This window comes from Oryzias latipes, chromosome 23, assembly GCF_053564925.1.
Source record: "Oryzias latipes strain Hd-rR chromosome 23, Olatipes_Hd-rR_3.1".
Lineage (NCBI taxonomy): Eukaryota > Metazoa > Chordata > Actinopteri > Beloniformes > Adrianichthyidae > Oryzias > Oryzias latipes.
This window is the reverse complement of record NC_136259.1, coordinates 26,402,769-26,421,529: the sequence shown is the minus strand read 5'-3', so window position 1 is coordinate 26,421,529 and position 18,761 is coordinate 26,402,769. Positions and strand designations below refer to the sequence as shown.

Below are 18,761 nucleotides of genomic sequence, written 5' to 3'. Positions count from 1 at the left end.
ACAGAGCATCTCTGGGTCCTGAAAGGTCTCCTGATGTGGACGGAGCTCCGCGGTTGTTTTGTCATGTATCTTCTAACACTTCATAAAGACGCCTGCAGTAATGCTCTGCAGCTTCTGCTTAGCTTAGAAGTCGGGGGGGGGGGGGGGGGGGGGGTGCTGCTGATATTGGCTAATAAACCCCCCACTCCACCCTCACTCCCCCCGGGCAGGAAACATTAAGGGGTTAGGATCGTCTGTGAGTGAAGAGTGAACGCATAACACACACCACTCTGACACAGACGATGAACACGACGAATAATAAAACTTTATTGACAACAAGGATCAACACTGTTCAGTTGTAACAAAAATGTCAAACAACATTTAACGTTTTTGCTTCATTATTTTGATGCACTCCACCAGGATACTGACTACATTACCCATAATCCCCCAAAACATGTCAAACATCTGGACACATTTCTGAGCGCTGTGTTCCACAGAAAACTGGTTCCGGGTCAGTAAACAGAACCAGAATTCATCCAGAAGACGAAATGATGATTTCTGAGAAAATGAAAGGATTTTAGGATTTTAGCTCCTCATGGTTCCCATCAAAGATCCTGTGATGACCGGCGTTCTGACCAAAAACCCATTCGATTGGAGAGACGGTTCTCCAGCGGCCAGGAGACAGTTTGGACTGAGAATCTCACCTACAGTTGTTTCATTTGTTCTTGTTTATAAAGTTTTTAATTATGACCCAGTTTAAAGCAGGAACTTTCTGCTCCCTGCAGTAAAAGTTGGATGTTCTGGATCCTCTAGAGGCCTGATATGGTTCTAACCCCAACAGAGTGGAACACAAACGCTGGCGTTCTCTGGAGGACGGGATCTCCACTCTCACTGGAGAAGAGGACAAACATCTGGCCTCCTTCATGACTTTCTGTCTTTGAGCGTGAGATTCTGCGTTTAATGTTCTTTTCTTCACTGTGTCTAATGAGCTCCACATGTTCAGCGTAAACAGGAGAACCATGAGTTCCTCAGCGTTCCTCAGCGGTCCCCTGTCTCCTTGTTGAGGTTCTGTACCTTTGTATCTGCAGCTGGAAACATCTGCACATGTGGCGCTTCTCCTGCATGACGCCGTCCTCACAGCCGCAGACCTGCTGAACACAGACGCTCTGAGCGGGGGCTCTGCTTTTCTATGGGGGGGGCAAACAAGGCAGCGTGCTTTAGAGCTGTTTTTCTGTTAGCTCCTCCCACTTGTGTCTGACAGCGGGGGGGGGGGGGGGGGGGGGGGCAAAATGAAACGCTGACGAAAACACTGCAGCCACCAGCTGCTTCCATCAGCAAACAGTCATCTGCCCCGAAAAGGTCACGGGGGGGGGTAAACAACCTGAAGCAGTCCACAAAGTTCTGCCTCGGACCCGAACACGCCGCAGAGCCGGGTCCAGGCTGTGGGTTGAGGCTCCCTCCCTGACACAGAGGGAGGGGGCGAGTGGGCGTGGGGGCAGATAGTGAGTAAATCCATCCATTCAGGCGGCGTCTGAGAGGGGGGGGTGATGATGTAAGCAGGAGGGCTCTCCGCCTTTAAAAGGCTTTCTCAGCCCAACCCCGGCAGATGCAGAAGGTTCTGCTCAGAGGAGCAGCACAAGACGACCCCCCCAACCAGAAGAAGCCAGGAGGTGCAGACACAGGTGAGTGTGTGCACGTGTGTGTGCACGTGTGAGGTGCTGCTCTGTGGTTCTGTGAGGGTCAGGTCTGTGTTTGGAGGAAACTGAAAGGTTCTGGGAGTTTGGACCGGAGGTTCTGCTGCTGAGCAGAACTGAGGCGGCTTTCAGAGACGGGGTTTGTGGTTCCGTCATGTTCTGAACCTGACAGAAATGTCTGCAGATGAAAGCAGGTTCTGATACCGGCCCGGTCCAGGCAGGTGATCTTCAGGACGCCATCGCCGTGATGTCAGAGGAGTCCCGGCTTCAAAGTTCTCTAAATGATCAAGAGTTCTCATTTCCTTTGGTTCTGCTCAGAAACCTCAGGTTTGTGGTCATTTGGATCACCTGTTCCTGCAGAGAATTGGATTCACGTTGGGTTCTGGAGAAATTCCTCGGGTTGTCGTGTGGTTCCCCTCCGAACAGCGTCAAGGCGGAATGATCCATCGTGGTCGCACGTTCTGGGTTGAAGGTAAAACCTCAGAACTGAAGGTTCGGAGAAAATCTGAACCTTAAGACCCACAAGAACTCTGAGGAGATCTGCCAGAAGTTTCTGTCGTCTCCAGAAAAATATCTAAACGCCCCCCCCACCACCTTCTTAAATGTTCTTTAGACTCTATTCTTTAGAATTACTGGAGCAAAAGTCTCAATCTAGAACAAAGAAACAACGTTCCATTTCTGTGAATGTCAGGAACCTTCAAGGAGACGAAGCTCAGAAGTCATCCTCGTCTTCATCTCACTCTGTTCTGATGGGAAACATCAGTTCTCCACCAAGACGGGAAAAACCTGGTTCTCTGCAGGAACCGCGGCTCCGGATGGGATGTTCCGTACTCCTCCAACTGGTTTCCATGTTCTCAAATGTCCTGGATATCCATCAGCTTCAGAACCGGTCCTGATGGATCTGCGTGTGTCCGTCTTCAAGAAGCTGCAGCGTGCTCAGAACCAGGGGAACATCACTGCTGCTCCCAAGAGAACCGGTTCAACGCTACTGCTTTAGAAATCCCTCATTAGGAGGGAGGGCCAGGTTCTGGTTAGAACCTGTGGTCTCACTAAAGTTCTCTCCACAACACTCCCCAGTCTGGGGGAAGGTTCTGACCGGGATATTCCAGCAGAACCTCCCTATGAAGGTTCCACATTTTCTCCAGTTTTGCCCAGTCCTGCAGTTCTGCAACCCGACTCAGAACTCCAGAAACCCGGAGCTCTGAGGGTTCTCCTCAGAACCAGGCCTTTCTGTTCTTTCCAGTTGAGAATACAGGACCTCCTCGGAGAGGGCGGGGCCTAAAAGGGCCTAAAAGCGGCGATCCGGTGATGGTGAGCAGGTTCAGAAAGTGAGCATCCCCCTGCAGAGGAGTACGGTGCAGGAAAGGGGACAAAACTCACAACCTCTGGAACGTCGGCTCACCGATTCTCTCCAGTTGGAACCTGACAGACGTTCTGCTGGAACAAAGGGTTAAAAACAGGAAGTGCTTTCATGTATGAAACTCATTTCCAGACGTGATGCATGGATGACTGCAGCTTCACGGGGATGCCTGCATCATTCATCATCCGGGTCAGACCCGCTGTTCTGGACTTTCCGTCTGATGGAACCATGTGTTGGGGGGGGGGGGGGGGGGCTGTGACTCACTGCAGTCTGCTAGAGGTGGTGCGGTTCCACCATCAAGAACATGTGGAGATGTTCCTGTGACGCTTTGTGTCAATGATGGAACAGAACCAGCCTCAGTTTCATGACTGTCGTGGAACCGGGCGGTTCTCAAGTTTCTGGAGAACCACAATGAGGATGTGTGGAGACCTCAAGCAAACAGCAACGTTCTGCGGGTTTTCAGGTGTTTTCAGATGTTCTGGACTTGACCCGGCTCCGTCCCGAGCTCCTGCGTTTACCGAAGCTGTCATAAGAGATGAAGAGGCTGATGAGAAGAAAGGAGTGATGAGTTAGCGAAGACAGCTTCATTTCATTTCCTGCCGTGTGCAGCTGCGAGCTGAACCCGCGGCGCACAGGGAGCGGATCTGTGGGAGCGTTGGTGGTCCCGGCTCCTCAGACTGCCGCCGTTTCATCCTCAGACAGCAGTGGTTTCCTGCTGAGTCAGCATGAGCTCCATGGGATCAGATTCCTCAAATCAGATCTGTGTGGGGAGCTGGAAGCTAGCAGCTGCAGAAGGAAGAACGCTGAGGAACCTGAATGTTAGAACCGTGTTTGTTTATCCACACTGATTCACCTCCTCCAGGCTCTCATCCCATTAAGTTTGAAATCTTAAAACGCCTAAAAGTGATGTTTAGAGCGAGGACGATGGCGTCTGACAGGAAACGCCAACAGGATCAGACGATCAGTCCAGAAAGGAGGAACATTCAGGAGCTGAGAGCCGGAGGGCACAGGAACATCTGTAGGGTCCAGAGATTAGAATCCAGATTCAATCAGACAAGACTTCCTGTCTTTGCCGTCATTTCCACCAGTTTGTCTGTTCATTGATCAAAATGACATGAACTCTGACATGAACTCAAAAATCGCTGAGCACTCATTTGTGACGCTCATTTGCGTCAATCGTTTGCGAAACTTGCCTGCAACGCTCGTTTACGATGCTTGTTTACGACGCTTGTTTACGACGGTCTTTTGTGAAACTCGTTTGCGACACTTGTTGGCGACGCTCGTTTACGACGCTCGTTTACGACTCTCGTTTACGACTCTCATTTACGACTCTCGTTTACGACGTTCGTTTACGACTCTCGTTTACGACGTTCGTTTACGACGCTCGTTTGCGACACTGATTTGCGACACTTGTCTGCAACGCTCGTTTACGACGTTCGTTTGCGACACTTGTCTGCAACGCTTGTTTGCGATGCTCGTTTGCGATGCTCGTTTGCGACGCTTGTTTGCGACGCTCGTTTGCGACGCTTGTTTGCGACGCTTGTTTACGACGCTTGTTTACGACGGTCTTTTGTGAAACTCGTTTGCGACACTTGTTGGCGACGCTCGTTTACGACGCTCGTTTACGACTCTCGTTTACGACTCTCGTTTACGACGTTCGTTTACGACTCTCGTTTACGACGTTCGTTTACGACGCTCGTTTGCGACACTGATTTGCGACACTTGTCTGCAACGCTCGTTTACGACGTTCGTTTGCGACACTTGTCTGCAACGCTTGTTTGCGATGCTCGTTTGCGATGCTCGTTTGCGGCGCTTGTTTGCGACGCTCGTTTGCGACGCTTGTTTGCGACGCTTGTTTGCGACGCTTGTTTGCGACGCTCGTTTGCGACACTGATTTGCGACACTTGTCTGCAACGCTCGTTTACGACGTTCGTTTGCGACACTGATTTGCGACACTTGTCTGCAACGCTTGTTTGCGATGCTCGTTTGCAACACTGATTTGCGACACTTGTCTGCAACGCTCGTTTACGACGTTCGTTTGCGACACTGATTTGCGACACTTGTCTGCAACGCTCGTTTACGACGTTCGTTTGCGACACTGATTTGCGACACTTGTCTGCAACGCTCGTTTACGACGTTCGTTTGCGACACTGATTTGCGACACTTGTCTGCAACGCTCGTTTACGACGTTCGTTTGCGACACTGATTTGCGACACTTGTCTGCAACGCTCGTTTACGATGCTTGTTTACGATGGTCTTTTGTTAAACTCGTTTGCGACACTTGTTGGCGACGCTCGTTTGTGACGCTTGTTTACGACGCTCGTTTGCGACACTGATTTGCGACACTTGTCTGCAACGCTTGTTTGCGATGCTCGTTTGCGACACTGATTTGCGACACTTGTCTGCAACGCTCGTTTACGACGTTCGTTTGCGACACTGATTTGCGACACTTGTCTGCAACGCTCGTTTACGACGTTCGTTTGCGACACTAATTTGCGACACTTGTGTGCAACGCTCGTTTACGACGTTCGTTTGCGACACTGATTTGCGACACTTGTCTGTAACGCTTGTTTGCGATGCTCGTTTGCGACACTTGTTTGCGACGCTCGTTTGCGACACTGATTTGCGACACTTGTCTGCAACGCTCGTTTGCGATGCTCGTTTGCGACGCTCGTTTGCAACGCTCGTTTGCGACGCTCGTTTGCGACGCTTGTTTGCGACGCTCGTTTGCGACGCTTGTTTGCGACGCTCGTTTGCGACACTGATTTGCGACACTTGTTTGCAACGCTTGTTTGCGATGCTCGTTTGCGACGCTCGTTTACGACTCTCGTTTACGACGCTCGTTTGCGACACTGATTTGCGACACTTGTCTGCAACGCTCGTTTACGACGTTCGTTTGCGACACTGATTTGCGACACTTGTCTGCAACGCTTGTTTGCGATGCTCGTTTGCGACACTTGTTTGCGACGCCCGTTTGCGACACTGATTTGCGACACTTGTCTGCGACGCTTGTTTGCGACGCTCATTTACGACACTCGTTTGCGACGCTTGTTTGCGACGCTCGTTTACGACTCGCGTTTACGACGCTCGTTTGCGATGCTCGTTTGCGACGCTCGTTTACGACACTGATTTGCGACACTTGTCTGCGACGCTTGTTTGCGACGCTCGTTTACGACACTCGTTTGCGACGCTTGTTTGCGACGGTCGTTTACGACACTCGTTTACGACACTCGTTTGCGACGCTCGTTTACGACTCGCGTTTACGACGCTCGTTTGCGATGCTCGTTTGCGACGCTCGTTTACGACACTGATTTGCGACACTTGTCTGCGACGCTTGTTTGCGACGCTCGTTTACGACACTCGTTTGCGACGCTTGTTTGCGACGGTCGTTTACGACACTCGTTTGCGACGCTCGTTTACGACTCTCGTTTACGACGCTCGTTTGCGATGCTCGTTTACGACGTTCGTTTGCGACGCTTGTTTGCGACACTTGTCTGCAACGCTCGTTTACGACGTTCGTTTGCGACACTGATTTGCGACACTTGTCTGCAACGCTTGTTTACGACGTTCGTTTGCGACACTTGTTTGCGACGCTCGTTTGCGACACTTGTTTGCGACGCTCGTTTGCGACACTGATTTGCGACACTTGTCTGCGACGCTTGTTTGCGACGCTCGTTTACGACACTCGTTTGCGACGCTTGTTTGCGACGGTCGTTTACGACACTCGTTTGCGACGCTCGTTTACGACTCTCGTTTACGACGCTCGTTTGCGACGCTCGTTTACGACTCTCGTTTACAACTCTCGTTTACGATGCTCGTTTGCGACACTTGTTTACTGTGCAGCTGCGCAGACTCGGCCTGTCAAAGTTTGTAGTTTGGTTTCATGGAAAACATGGAGGCAGATTTTAAAGTTTCTTCAAATCTTCAGTCTCTGAGGCAGAGCGCCACCTTCCAGCTGCCCCCCTCCTCCAGCTGCATTGCTCACAGCTGGCAGGGAGGAGGCCCTCGGAGGCTGCAGACGGACTTCTGCCCCGAGGAGGAGCGGATATTTCCTGGGGGGGTCCTCATCTCGGTCTCGGTTCTTCCCTGGTTCTCCTGTGGTTGCTCAGGTTTTCCTGTGGTTGCTCAGGTTCTCCTCTGGTTCTCCTGTGGTTCTCCTGTGGTTCTCCTGTGGTTTTCCTCAGGTTCTCCTGTGGTTCTTCTCTGGTTCTCCTGTGGTTCTCCTCAGGTTCTCCTCGGTTTCTTTCAGGACCATGTTCTTGTCCAGGAGGGTTCTGCAGCGCTGCTGCCTGGCGGTGTTCCTGCTCTGCTCCCCGGTTCCTCATGACGGACGCCCCGTGGACGCTGTGAGCGGCAGAACGTGAGTTTGGCCCCCCCAAACCCATAACATCTCCAGTCCCCCCAACCAAAGGCGCACATCACTGTTGCTGTGCCAAGCTTCCCCGCATAACTCCCCAGGCCAGATCTCAGCGCTGTTTCCACATTTTTGAGGGAGGGGGGGTATAGGGAAGTTGCTTTGATCAGAATTTGTTCAGGTTGGTGTCGGCGGCTCTTCTGTTTGCGGTGGAGGTGGTGACCTCTGGGACCCCCCCACTATCCTGAGGGGAACACAGAACATGAGACACCTCCCAGCACTCATTTGACCTTTGCCCCCTTCAGCAGCTGTACCTGCCCCCCCCCCCCCCCCCCCCAGCTGTTACTCAGCACGTACAGGGTTTAGTCTGGTCTGTGTCTGGGCAGAGCCTGGAGCTCTGATCCTCTGTGCATGCGGCGCCCCCTTGTGGCTGGGTGGAGTATTCTCCATCTTCTGCAGGTGTGACAGCTTCACGGTCCGTTGGAAACCTCAGCTCCGCCATTGTCATAGGTTCTGTTCTACTCAGGTTCTAGTTCTGGATGGAGAGAAACCTTTGGATCAGATCTGCGGTCTATGACAACAGTCTTCATGCTGCGTTCACTGACCCTCCACAGATTTCAGGAGACAAACTCACAGAGACGGGGGCCATTCCTGTGGAAGTGTGGCTGAACGGGACTGACCTTCTAATAGCGACCAGGACCAGTCTGGTTCTGTTTGCTTCTGTCCCATTTGGACCTCAGACTGTAACTGTGTCAGATTTTGGAGTGGAGCTTTGTCCATGAATGTGAGATGCTGCTGCACCTCCTCCACCGAAACCGGACCCTGAAGAAGCTCCGGGGTCGTCACTGGGTCAGATAATTTAAAGACTATTATCTGATGAAAGGAGAGGAGGAGTAAACCTGGACAGAGGACCCAACATTGGGTCTGTTTTTATAGAGGAGCTTCTGTAACAACACATGAGAGGCGGAGCAAAGTGATGAAGCAGGCGGGTTCTGCTCTGGAACCTCCTCCCTCAATGAAACATAATGGATGACCTTCACCATGACCCAGAAGGTCATCCACAGCCGGGACCTCCTTCAGATCATGACTGACTCCTCCCTCTGTGTTTTTGTTGCTCCTGCAGGAGGCGCTCGGTGACGCACACTCAGCTTATGCACGACAAAAGCCGGACGCTGCAGGACTTCCGGCGCCGCCTGTGGCTGCAGGAGCTCCTGGACGTGGTCCACACGGCCGAGATCCGGGACCTCCCGGTCCGGACGGTGACGGGAGGCGGCGGCGGGCTGCCAGGGGTGGGCCTCGGCATCAACCCAAGCACCACCGGCAGCACCCTGCTCTCCAAACCCCCCTCAGGAGGAGGAGTCAAGAACCTCCCCATCGGCTTCCAGCTGGAAGAGGAGGAGGGAACCAACCTTCCGCAGGAGACCAACAAGTCCCAGACCTACAAGGACGGCGTGATGAAGGTGCCTGGGAAGAAAAGGAAGAAGGGGAGGTCCAGTCGGAGGAGGGAGGGGGAGAAGAGGAAGAGGAGGGCCCGTTCGCTGGGCAGGAGGTGGGAGGAAGAAAGTGGGAGTGGCCTCCAGCTGGAGTGGAGGTCTCTGCTCGGCCTGCAGAGGGCGCTGCTCTGAAACCCTGTCAGCCTCTGACACAGGTGAGTCTGCACAGGTGACCCCGCCCCCCTGCTTCTGCAGGAACATTCGATTTCCACAGGAAGCCCAACAGTTTAGAGGAACGCCTTAACGTCCTTTAACAAATGATCACCAGACACAAACAGTTGTGCTAAAAATGTCAAATTTAACAACCAGCTTCAGGATTAATAATAAAAGACCTCATTGAAAAAAAAGACATGATGAAAAACGTTTTTTCTATATCAAAATGTAGTCGATTGTTCATGTGTGGCTTATTAGTGACCTCCTGTGGCCGTCAGAGGAATTACACCAAAGGCTGTGGCTGCAGATTCACATGCGTTACAAAGAAAAAATAAATACTACCAATACTTCCAAATAAATTAAAAAAGACAAAGAAAGCAAAGCTTAGTAATATTGATACGGATTACAATTAAATTTTTTAGAGTTGCTGTGTGTCTCACCTGTGTGTCTCACCTGTCTGTGTTGCAGAATGGCTGGATGCCGCAGTGGACTCCTAAATGCTCACGATACAGCTGTCTGTGATTGTGATTGTTTGGAAAGAAATCAAAAAATATTTATTGTTTGTAAATATTCTAAATATAACTGAATCTGATTAAAGTCTTATTGATGCTCTATGGGGCTTTTTGTTTAACCCCAGTTATTTATTTGTGTAAGTTGTGTATTTATTTTGTAAATGTATGGAGGAGCTGCTGACCTTCTATATTTTTGTACTATATTGCACTTTAAATACATAAATATATCAACCCTAGACATGTTTGTGTTTGGCTGAAGTTCTCCTTCTGGTTTGTGATTTCCTGACGCCAGACTGAGAGCAGACCCCCCACCCCCACCACACATGCTTGTTCCTGACTCTGGCACTGACTGAACAGATTAAACATGTGACTTGATCATTCTGCACTCCGCTGTCTTGCTCTGCTTCATCCTCCTTCATCACAGAAGAAACTGCAGCAGACATTCAGGTTCTGGATCTCCTTCAGCTGAGTTCTGGTTCTGATCAGTGGTTTGCAGATGAAAGACTTTATACTTGTTATTGATTTGGACACAGGGGAGATGAAAGCAAAGTCATAAACTGGAATCCAGTCTGGTGGATGCTGCAGTTCCCGCTGATGTCCAACAGATGTCAGTGTTGCTCAGCGTTAAACACGAACAGGAGAAATTAGACTTTTGGTTCCCGTTTAACTAGTCGATGCTGCGCGCTTTCCTGTTCTTCACTGACCTACATTATTCCGTGGAAACACTACATATGAAGGCAGGTCCGGGACAGGCCATAGGTCATTCTTAAAACGGGTCTGCACGTTTCTGCCACTGACCTCTGATGAGCCAATGGTTTGCGCTGTCATGCTCTGCCATGGCCTCCAGGGGGCGACAGAGCTCCGAACGTGCAGGAAAAGGAAACGCAGAGGTAGAGGAACCACGTGAGGGACTCTGGCAGCATGGCTCCCCCAGGAGGGAAAATAAACAGACCGAAGACGGTGAGACAGCGCTAATTTCTCTGTTCGTTTGTGAAAGTTCGTGAAGTTAACCGGTGAGGCGTTCACGGACTGCTGTGCGGTCGGGAGCTGGAGCTCTTCTCGGGGGGGGGGGAGTGTTGGTGGAGGGATCTGTGGAGGCTCTGACTGAGCTTCCGGTTCTTCTCCTTCCTCTTCAGGAGCTCGCGAAGAATCTATTCAAGCGGCGGAGGGTTCAGACCCGCGAGAAGAGGAGGAAGCACCGGGTGGTGGGGGCCGTGGTGGACCGGGGGCTCATCACGGTGCACCACCTGAAGAAGAGAAGGTCTGAGCTCCACCCGCTGCTCCACCTGAGCTCCACCTGAGCTCATGTCCGCTCCTCCCCCCGCAGGTCCAGTTCTAGGGCCAACATCACGCTGTCCGGGAAGAAGAGGAGGAAGCTGCTGAAGCAGCTGCAGCACCTGCAGCAGGAGAAGGCCGCCATGGACGGTGAGGAGCCCATCTGGGGGGGGGGGGGGGGGGGGGGGGGGGGGGGATGTGTAACGCTGGTTCCTTCATCAACACAGGCTTTCATGGTGGAGGAGGGTCACATCAGGACAGGAGTACCAGCTGATGGGGCTGTAGGCAGACATGCATTCTGTTGGGGGGGTTCGTCGTTTTCCCATGAGTCCTTTCACCAGAACACCTGGCTGGGCTGAAGGTGCTGCTGGAGAGCCGGGTTTGTTGATGCTGTTGGCGGTCTGCTCCACAGTGGAAGAAGCCCCCCCTCCCCCCAGGAAGCCAGACTCCTCCTCATCCTCTGCAGGTCCGAAGAAGAGCAGCAGGAGGAGGAGGAGGAGGAGCGGGCCTGGATCCCAGGGAGACGTGGAGATGGCGGACGCAGAATGACAACATGAAGAGCGAGCCGGCGTCGGACAGGAAGTGGGACGTGTGTGAGGAGAGTACGGAAGCCTGCTTCTGCCAAAAGCAAGGAGGACATTTGTGACCCGAGACCCGCCTCTGCTGAGAAAGTTCTGCTGGTTCTGGTAGAATTTTAGGAGTTGAACTCTGAGACTTTTTTGTTGTTTTCTTTTATCAGATTTGGTTGAATCTATGAGAACAGCTTAACGGCCTCAAGTCTGATGATGCAGAAAGTTCTGTTCTGGTACTGAAAGTTCTGTTCGGGTCCTGAAACTTATCAGAGAAGAAGAGCGGTTCCAGGGGTTCTTCAAACTGTCTGTCCGTTTTCTACGGTTCTGAACAATAAATCTGTTCTGATGGTTCATCAAGTGGTGGATTTGGTTTCCATGGAGACGTTTGCATGAAGATGTTCCTCCTGTTCCTGATGATGTCAGAAAAGACCTGCTGAGGTTCTCCAGAGGGATTTGCTGTTGGTTTTACTTCTGCGTTGGTCAGTCCAAGGCTGGTTCTGTTGGACCGGGTCGTGTTGTCAAATATTGAACGCGGGACATAAATCATACCTGAACCTTGGTCACGTGTCGCCAGTGACCGGCTACGATTCCATAAAAAGTCTTATTTTCCGGCTCCTTACGTTTGTTTTTGAATGTTTTTTATTTTGATTTTAAATCGCGTTCTGTTTGGCGCAGTGGGGCTTCCGTACTGCCTCAAGGAACGTCTCATCTTCGATTATTGATGAGCACGTGCAAGCGCGTGCGTTCTACGGCTCCAGAAAGCGCTTATGTAAAGGTGGAGGCGGCGCGCGTGCGCTCTTCCTCCGTCTCTCCTCGCGCGCGCTCGTCCATCCCCCGCCCCCCCTCAGAGGACAAAGACGAAAATGGGTCAGGCGGGGAGACGCGGCAGATTCTGCGGCAGCGAGTAGAACTGCTGTTGGACGGGTTGCTGGTTCCGACTGCAGAAACATCGCGACTGTTCGGGTCCGGACGGAACCGTGTCGGAGGTCCTCTGCGCCCGAGTGAGCATCTTTTTGGGAACCGAACCTGTTGAGGGAAAAGCGCAGTCCAGCGCGCGGTGGACAATGGGAGCTCCGAACTGAACCGAACCGAGCGTGCAGGTTCAGCCTTCCTTTTGAAGGCTTCGCATGAGAACCGGATCGCATCTGATCTTCAGGTAAGCGCCTCATCCCGGTATCGGTGCTTTCGAACCTCGGTCCATTCCTGCAGAACTCCTGCGGCCCCAAAGCTCAGCCCGAATCTGGACCGCGTTCAGGAATTAGGAGAGGAACCAAAGAAAGGTTCTCAGTCCGTGTGAAACGTCAAAACCAGTCTGATCCGGCTCGGAAGGTTCTGTGGACCACATTCCGCCTCTCCAGACGGAGTCGGGACTGTCAGTTTCAGAGATCAGAACCGGGTCAGAAACGAGTGATTATGGAATGTGGGGCAGAGAGGGGGTTCTCCTTTGTTAGGGTAACCCCCACCCCACGCGATGCTCGGCTGATCCAGAGCCGGAAGGTTCTGCTCTCCTCCTGACTCCGGACCCGAGCTCCTGCTTCCACCAGCATCACAACAATGACAGCAGGAGACGCTGCTCTGGTTCTGGTTCCTGTGGTCCAAATCCGTCTTCACACACAAAAGTTCTGCACTTTAGCAGAAAGACGGTCTCTTTGCAGTCCTCCAGGATCACGAGGACACAGCACTCTTTAATCAGAGGGTCAGTGAACGCAGCACGAAGAGATGCTGAGGACAGCAGAGTGGTTCTGCTCAAATCTGGACCTGTGATGTTCAGACCCTTCAGATCCAGACCTGGTGTGAAGTCACCCCAGACACCATCTAGAAGCCTGTAATGGACCGTGTGCCCATCAGAACCGTCCAACTTTGTTCTGATGTCTGCATTTGGGTCGAGATAATCAGGTCCTGAGGAACATCTGTCACTCGTGAACTCTGACCCAAGACCCGACGAGGGTGGGTTCCAGCAGAACCGCGATGAGTGCAGGTTCTAATTGGGCAGTGATGGCGGCCTGACCCCGCCCCCTCACCAGAGTGGGAGGTTCCGTCCCGACTGCACTGAAGTTCTCCTCCAGCTCCTTGAGGAGCTCTAAAAATGGATCTGCGCCTCCTTTGGGAGCTGCTTCCATTTTTAGGTTTCTGTTCTGTGGAAAAAAAGAAAAAGTCGGCCAAGCCTCCATGTGAGGCGCCGGTGTGGGCGGAGTCTTTGTTCTGCTGTGAAGGTTTACTCTTTCCTCTGCAGCTCTGCCCCCCCTTGCCTGGCTCTGCAGCCATGGACCCCCTCCCCACCCGCAGACCCACACCAGGGCTTCAACGGTTGGCCTGCGTCCTCCTCGTAATGTTGACCTCACTTCCTGCTTCAGCTCTGGAATCGGAGACGTGCTTCTCCCGGCAGCACCGGGGCGCCACGATGGCCCTGCAGCCGGCGCTGAACCGGACGGCGGTGGCGGCAATGGACGCCCGGCTGGTGCACTCGGAGAGGGACTGCGTGCTGGCCTGCTGCTCGGAGGAGGTCCGTCCAGGTGAGCGCCCCATCCGCCCAGTTTGACCACAGCTCAGAGCTCTGGAGGAAGCAGTCCCTCCCCCGTCTCACATGTGGGAGGGACCACACCCTCCAATGATGTCAGCAGCCTCAAGCTCACTGTTCCTGCAGGCGCGCGGTGCAACATGGTGCTGTTCAACGGAAAGAAAGCCGCCGGCGAGGAGAACTGCTTCCTGTTCCACTGCGACGGCGAGCAGGATTGCCCACTCATGAAGGCTCAGGACGGCATCAACACCTACAACATCTACAAAGGTGAGAACGTCCACCACTGTGAAGCCCCGCCTCCTGGTTTAATGACATCACCACCAAACGCTCCTGTTGTCCAAAAGCTTTGACCAATCAGAGGAGGGTTCTCCTGAAGAAGCAGGGGCTAAGCCAGGAGGGTGACTCCTCACCTCCGCCAAGCTGGTTCTGGTCCAGTGTCAGTTCTGGTTAAGGTCCAGACTCAGCATCAGTTTTCTTAGGTGGTTCTGAAGATCTACCTAATGTTTGTCAGGCCAAGAACCCTTTATGTTGATCCGCTGCGCCACGGGGCGGCCGTGATGTAGCGGTAGGGCCGTCGACCCATGATCGATTCCCGCCTTGCACGCCCATGAGTCAAAGTGTCCTTGGGCAAGACACTGAACACCACCTTGCCTCTGGTGGTAGGCGGGCGCCTGTGTTTGGGAGCAGGCGGCCACCAGTGTGTGAATGTGTGTGTGACGGTAAAGCGCTTTGTCCTTGTAGGTAGAAAAGCGCTATATAAGTCTACGCCATTTGCCATTTATGTGGAAGCATCAGTGGGATAATTCAATTCAACTTTATTTGTAGCCCAAATTCACAACAACAGTCGTGTCGATGGGCTTCGGATCAGTAATTGAAAAAGTTAAACATAAACTCAAAAGGATCATGAATACATAGAATTCAATAGGAAAATTCTAAAATGAACTACCAGACTAAACTAAACTGGACATCCCACCCCTTAGACCCTCCTTCTCTGTGAGGAAAAACTCCTAAAAAACGGATTCCAGAAAAAAACGAAGAAACCTCATTGGTGCCCACATGAAGGAGGGATCCTCCCCCAGGACGGACAGTTGATTTACCAGAACTCGTAGAGGAGGATTTACTTATCTAACTCTACAACCACATATTTAAAGTCCAGCAGTCGAGTTTCATCCAGATGGAGTCGGGCGGACAGTCGGCGGCGCGAGTCAAGGCTCTAAACACGCTAAAGCCTCTACGCACTAAAGGCTCTACACGTGCTAACAGCTCTAAACACGCGAATGGCTCTAAACGCGTTAAAGGCTCTAAACGCGTTAAAGGCTCTAAACACGCAAAAGATTCTAAACACGCTAAAGATTCTAAACACCATAAAGAATCTAAACATGCTATAGGCTCTAAACGCGCTAAAGGCTTTAAACACGCTAAAGGCTCTAAACGTGTCAAAGGCTCTAAACGCGCTAAAGATTCTCAACGCGCTAAAGATTCTCAACGCGCTAAAGGCTTTAAACACGCTAAAGGCTGTTTACACGCTAAAGGCTCTACACGCGTTAAAGGCTCTAAACGTGCTAAAGGCTCTAAACACGCCAATGGCTCTTAATGCGCTAAAGGCTTTAAACACGCTAAAGGCTCTAAACGCGTCAAAGGCTCTAAACGCGCTAAAGATTATAAACATGCTAAAGGCTCTTAAAATGCTAAAGGCTTTAAATGCGCTAAAGGCTCTAAACCCGTCAAAGGCTCTAAACGCGTTAAAGGCTCTAAACGCACTAATGATTTTAAACATGCCAAAGGCTCTAAACTTGTTTATGCCTCTAAAGGCTCTAAACACGCTAAAGGCTCTAAACGCGCTAAAGGCTCTAAACGCGTTAAAGGCTCTAAACACGTTAAAGGCTCTAAACGCGCTAAAGATTCTAAACATGCTAAAGGCTCTAAACGCACTAAAGGCTCTAAACGCGCTAAAGGCTCTAAACACGCTAAAGGCTCTAAACACGCTAAAGGCTTTAAACGTAGATCTTTATTAACGTGAAAGCTCAGGGTTTGAGCTAGTTTTGTTTTTTCCTGATTTATGCATGAAACCATCTTTCCATCCCGTCTCAGAGCAGAATCACAGGTTCTGACAGGAGAAGTTTGGTTGATGCTAAGCTAAAGTTTCCATGAAATCCGGGTTGTTAACAGCTTACTATCCTGATGGTTTGACTCCCATTTGTAAAAATCCACCAGAACATCTGGAGCTTTCTTTAAAGCCACGAGTGATTCCGAGTGTTAGACATCCAGGAAGCATTTACTTTTTCACATCTCTGCTGCCCCCTTGTGGCAAGACTTCCCCGAACAGGAAGTTAAAGTTTCACTTCTTGTATCGTCCTGCAGGTTTGATTCATCCTCCAACTCCGAGACCTGTTACCATGACGACCGTAGCAACCAACACATTTCCTCTGACCACGACACTTCTACTGACCACAAAAGCTACACCCACAAAAAAACCCACAACTGTGACACCAACCTCCACCACACAGGCTCCCGTCACCACCACCGCACCTCCACCTGTCATCATCGCCACAACGTCCACAGTGACTGCACCGCCCGCAACAACCACGAAAACAACAACCACGGCAGCGTCTCTGGCCCCCACTCTCACCTCAAAACGACCAAACAAAACCAGCAGAAAGCAAAACAAAAGCACCAAGAAAGGAAAGTCCCACAGTGTCTCCGCTCAGCCACAGCCGAGCTTCACCACAACACTTCCTGTCCCAACTGAGGTTACATTGGCGGCTCAGAGAACCATTGACACCCCGAAGCTGCAAGCTGGAACTACAACCCCCGAATCTACTGCCACTCCATCTACAAGCATTCCAGCTAAAACAGCTGCAGCTACAACCACTTCAACCACAAACCCTCCACCTACAACAACCACCACCCCTACCTCCACTACCACAGCGAGTCTCAGCACCATGGGGTCGTCAACCACGAGGGCGACTCCAGCGGCAGGTCTCATCATTGTTCCAAAGGAGGCCGTACAGGCTAACCACGTCCTCCAGAACTCTAGCCCCGCCCACGGGAAAACAGCGGTAGTACATGGAGCACTGAAGAGTGGCATGGTGGCGTTCATGGTTGTGGCGCTTGCTGTGGTCACGCTGGCTCTGGCGGTTGGAGGTCGTAAGGCGATGGAGTCTTTTGACAGACGACACTACACCAGACTGGAGCTTAACGACCTGCACTACGAGGTCTGAGGAGTGTCCCGGGCCCGGGCTCTCAGAACCGGGTCCTTTGCTTGCTGTTTCAGAGGTCTTCTGATTGGTCTGTTCTAATGGCCTGCTCAGGCTCCGCCCACCTTTCAACATAAGCTTGAAGCTCTTGTTCCATTTTCCAGAATCCATCTGCAGTCTGGAGGCGCGGCTCAGAGCATGGTGTGATGTCATTTCCTGCTCTGAGAGGATGGCACAGAAATGTTAAGATGGTTAAGGGGCGGAGCTCTTACTCACTTCAGTCGTCCACTTATGACTTAGAACAGGAAGTTCAAATAGAAATGCACGCTGACCTACTGAGTCATGCTGATAAATGCTGAGTCACCTTTCAGCATAGTCCAGCTTGACCTACGAACGCTGTGCTTCTCCACCCGTATTCGTCACACGTAGTTCACATATTCATGGGGATTCACTTTACCGTTGGGTGGGGGCAGCAGGCGTGTTCTGAGCATGCTCAGTTTGAAGAATGGAGTTTGCTTCTGGGCTAAAACGTCGGGATGTGAACACGTGACGTTCAGATGTACACGGCTCTGGAGCTTCGGGGGGGGGGGGGTCGCCTTCACCGCATCAGAGCTCCTTGCCACTCCTCCAGACTGAGCGTGCTCAGAAGGGTCCCCGCCCCCTAAATCCACTCAGATGAGACCTGAATCAAAGTTTCAATAAGAGCGCATTTATTTTTCGTTGGGAAAAACAGTTTTCCATAACGAGCCAGTCAGCTGAGATCTTTATTAATAAAACAAATTCTTACATTTATTTAGAAAAACTGCTTTCATGGTGGATCTGAAGAACCGACGTCGGCTCTTGTAGGTAAAGATGGACTCAATGGTAGGAAGGTTTTAAGGAGCGGCAGCGGCGGGATGGACTCGCCGCAGGACGCTGCTGAGGAAAGCAGGTGGGCTGCTTCCTGACCTCTGACCTATCCACATGGCGGCCGACTTCAGACGTGAAGTTTCAATTTCCCGTCTTTACGCTTAGAGAATTTTGACCACGGAGCATGTTTCACTTTTGATGAACATTTCTAATAATTTCACACTAAAAGTAAAGCGTAGATGTTTTTATGAAACAAAACAAACTTTTATTAAAGAGTCGTTTGTGCTTTGAAAGGGTTTGATGACATTAGCTGAGAAACTCCTCAGAACTGAGGAGGAGTTTTGATCCTGTGACCTTCCTGTCTCCACACTGAGCTGAAGGTCATCCGCCGCGCTCCTCTGTGGACCATCGCTCACTTTGACTCCGCCTCCCCGTCTTCACCACTGGCAGCTCTGAGACCAGGAGAACCTGTGTGTGTGTGTGTGTGGGGGGGGGGGGGGGATCTGGAAGGCCCCTCGTTCTTCGTCGGCTGATGAAGAACAAAGCTACAGCAATACTGTGACTGAAACTCAGGAAGGAGCTGACCTGCGTGGTTCTGCTGCCACACTGTGACGCACAGAGGCAGGACTTTCGGAGGCCTCCAGCAGGGGGCAGCAGCGGTCACGTGCTTTCACTGTACTCTGATTACTGGATGGTGTTTTTTGATATTGTTTTGTGAAGTAAAGCGTTTGCATACGTTTGGAAGCTCTGCGTTTTGTTGTGGGGATTAAACCGGGTTTTGACCCTGGAGCGGTTCCATCCATTA

At 51.6% G+C, this 18,761-nt stretch overlaps 3 protein-coding genes across 4 annotated transcripts; all 3 read left to right on the top strand.

Annotated features, from left to right (window-relative positions):
* The first annotated feature begins 1,558 nt into the window (after window positions 1-1,558).
* On the top strand, window positions 1,559-9,639 carry pthlha (parathyroid hormone-like hormone a). Its single transcript, XM_011473695.4, has 4 exons — window positions 1,559-1,661; window positions 7,283-7,393; window positions 8,511-9,035; window positions 9,502-9,639. The coding sequence occupies exons 2-3, from the start codon at window positions 7,287-7,289 to the stop codon at window positions 9,010-9,012; spliced, it is 609 nt and encodes a 202-aa protein (XP_011471997.1). The 5' UTR covers window positions 1,559-1,661; window positions 7,283-7,286; the 3' UTR covers window positions 9,013-9,035; window positions 9,502-9,639.
* A 712-nt stretch (window positions 9,640-10,351) lies between these two features.
* c4h11orf98 (chromosome 4 C11orf98 homolog) lies at window positions 10,352-11,745 on the top strand. Its single transcript, XM_078942095.1, has 4 exons — window positions 10,352-10,505; window positions 10,682-10,806; window positions 10,873-10,970; window positions 11,233-11,745. The coding sequence occupies exons 1-4, from the start codon at window positions 10,467-10,469 to the stop codon at window positions 11,367-11,369; spliced, it is 399 nt and encodes a 132-aa protein (XP_078798221.1). The 5' UTR covers window positions 10,352-10,466; the 3' UTR covers window positions 11,370-11,745.
* A 75-nt stretch (window positions 11,746-11,820) lies between these two features.
* Window positions 11,821-18,700, top strand: mansc1 (MANSC domain containing 1). 2 transcript variants are annotated; one of them, XM_011473696.4, is made up of 4 exons: window positions 11,821-12,548; window positions 13,626-13,905; window positions 14,037-14,177; window positions 16,272-18,700. In XM_011473696.4, the coding sequence occupies exons 2-4, from the start codon at window positions 13,656-13,658 to the stop codon at window positions 17,129-17,131; spliced, it is 1,251 nt and encodes a 416-aa protein (XP_011471998.1). In that variant the 5' UTR covers window positions 11,821-12,548; window positions 13,626-13,655; the 3' UTR covers window positions 17,132-18,700. The 2 variants fall into 2 exon arrangements, with proteins under 2 accessions (XP_011471998.1, XP_078798220.1); XM_078942094.1 differs by having other exon boundaries at window positions 12,143-12,548; window positions 13,747-13,905.
* Window positions 18,701-18,761: the final 61 nt, after the last annotated feature.

Bases quoted from the DNA above. Each gene is read 5' to 3' on its own strand.
- c4h11orf98 (XM_078942095.1), top strand. From the start codon at position 10,467: ATGGCTCCCCCAGGAGGGAAAATAAACAGACCGAAGACG. The intron at 10,506-10,681 runs GTGAGACAGCGC...CTTCCTCTTCAG, and splicing joins AAATAAACAGACCGAAGACG to GAGCTCGCGAAGAATCTATT. The intron at 10,807-10,872 runs GTCTGAGCTCCA...CTCCCCCCGCAG, and splicing joins CACCACCTGAAGAAGAGAAG to GTCCAGTTCTAGGGCCAACA.
- pthlha (XM_011473695.4), top strand. From the start codon at position 7,287: ATGTTCTTGTCCAGGAGGGTTCTGCAGCGCTGCTGCCTGGCGGTGTTC. The intron at 7,394-8,510 runs GTGAGTTTGGCC...TTGCTCCTGCAG, and splicing joins GACGCTGTGAGCGGCAGAAC to GAGGCGCTCGGTGACGCACA.
- mansc1 (XM_011473696.4), top strand. From the start codon at position 13,656: ATGGACCCCCTCCCCACCCGCAGACCCACACCAGGGCTTCAACGGTTG. The intron at 13,906-14,036 runs GTGAGCGCCCCA...CTGTTCCTGCAG, and splicing joins CTCGGAGGAGGTCCGTCCAG to GCGCGCGGTGCAACATGGTG. The intron at 14,178-16,271 runs GTGAGAACGTCC...ATCGTCCTGCAG, and splicing joins CACCTACAACATCTACAAAG to GTTTGATTCATCCTCCAACT.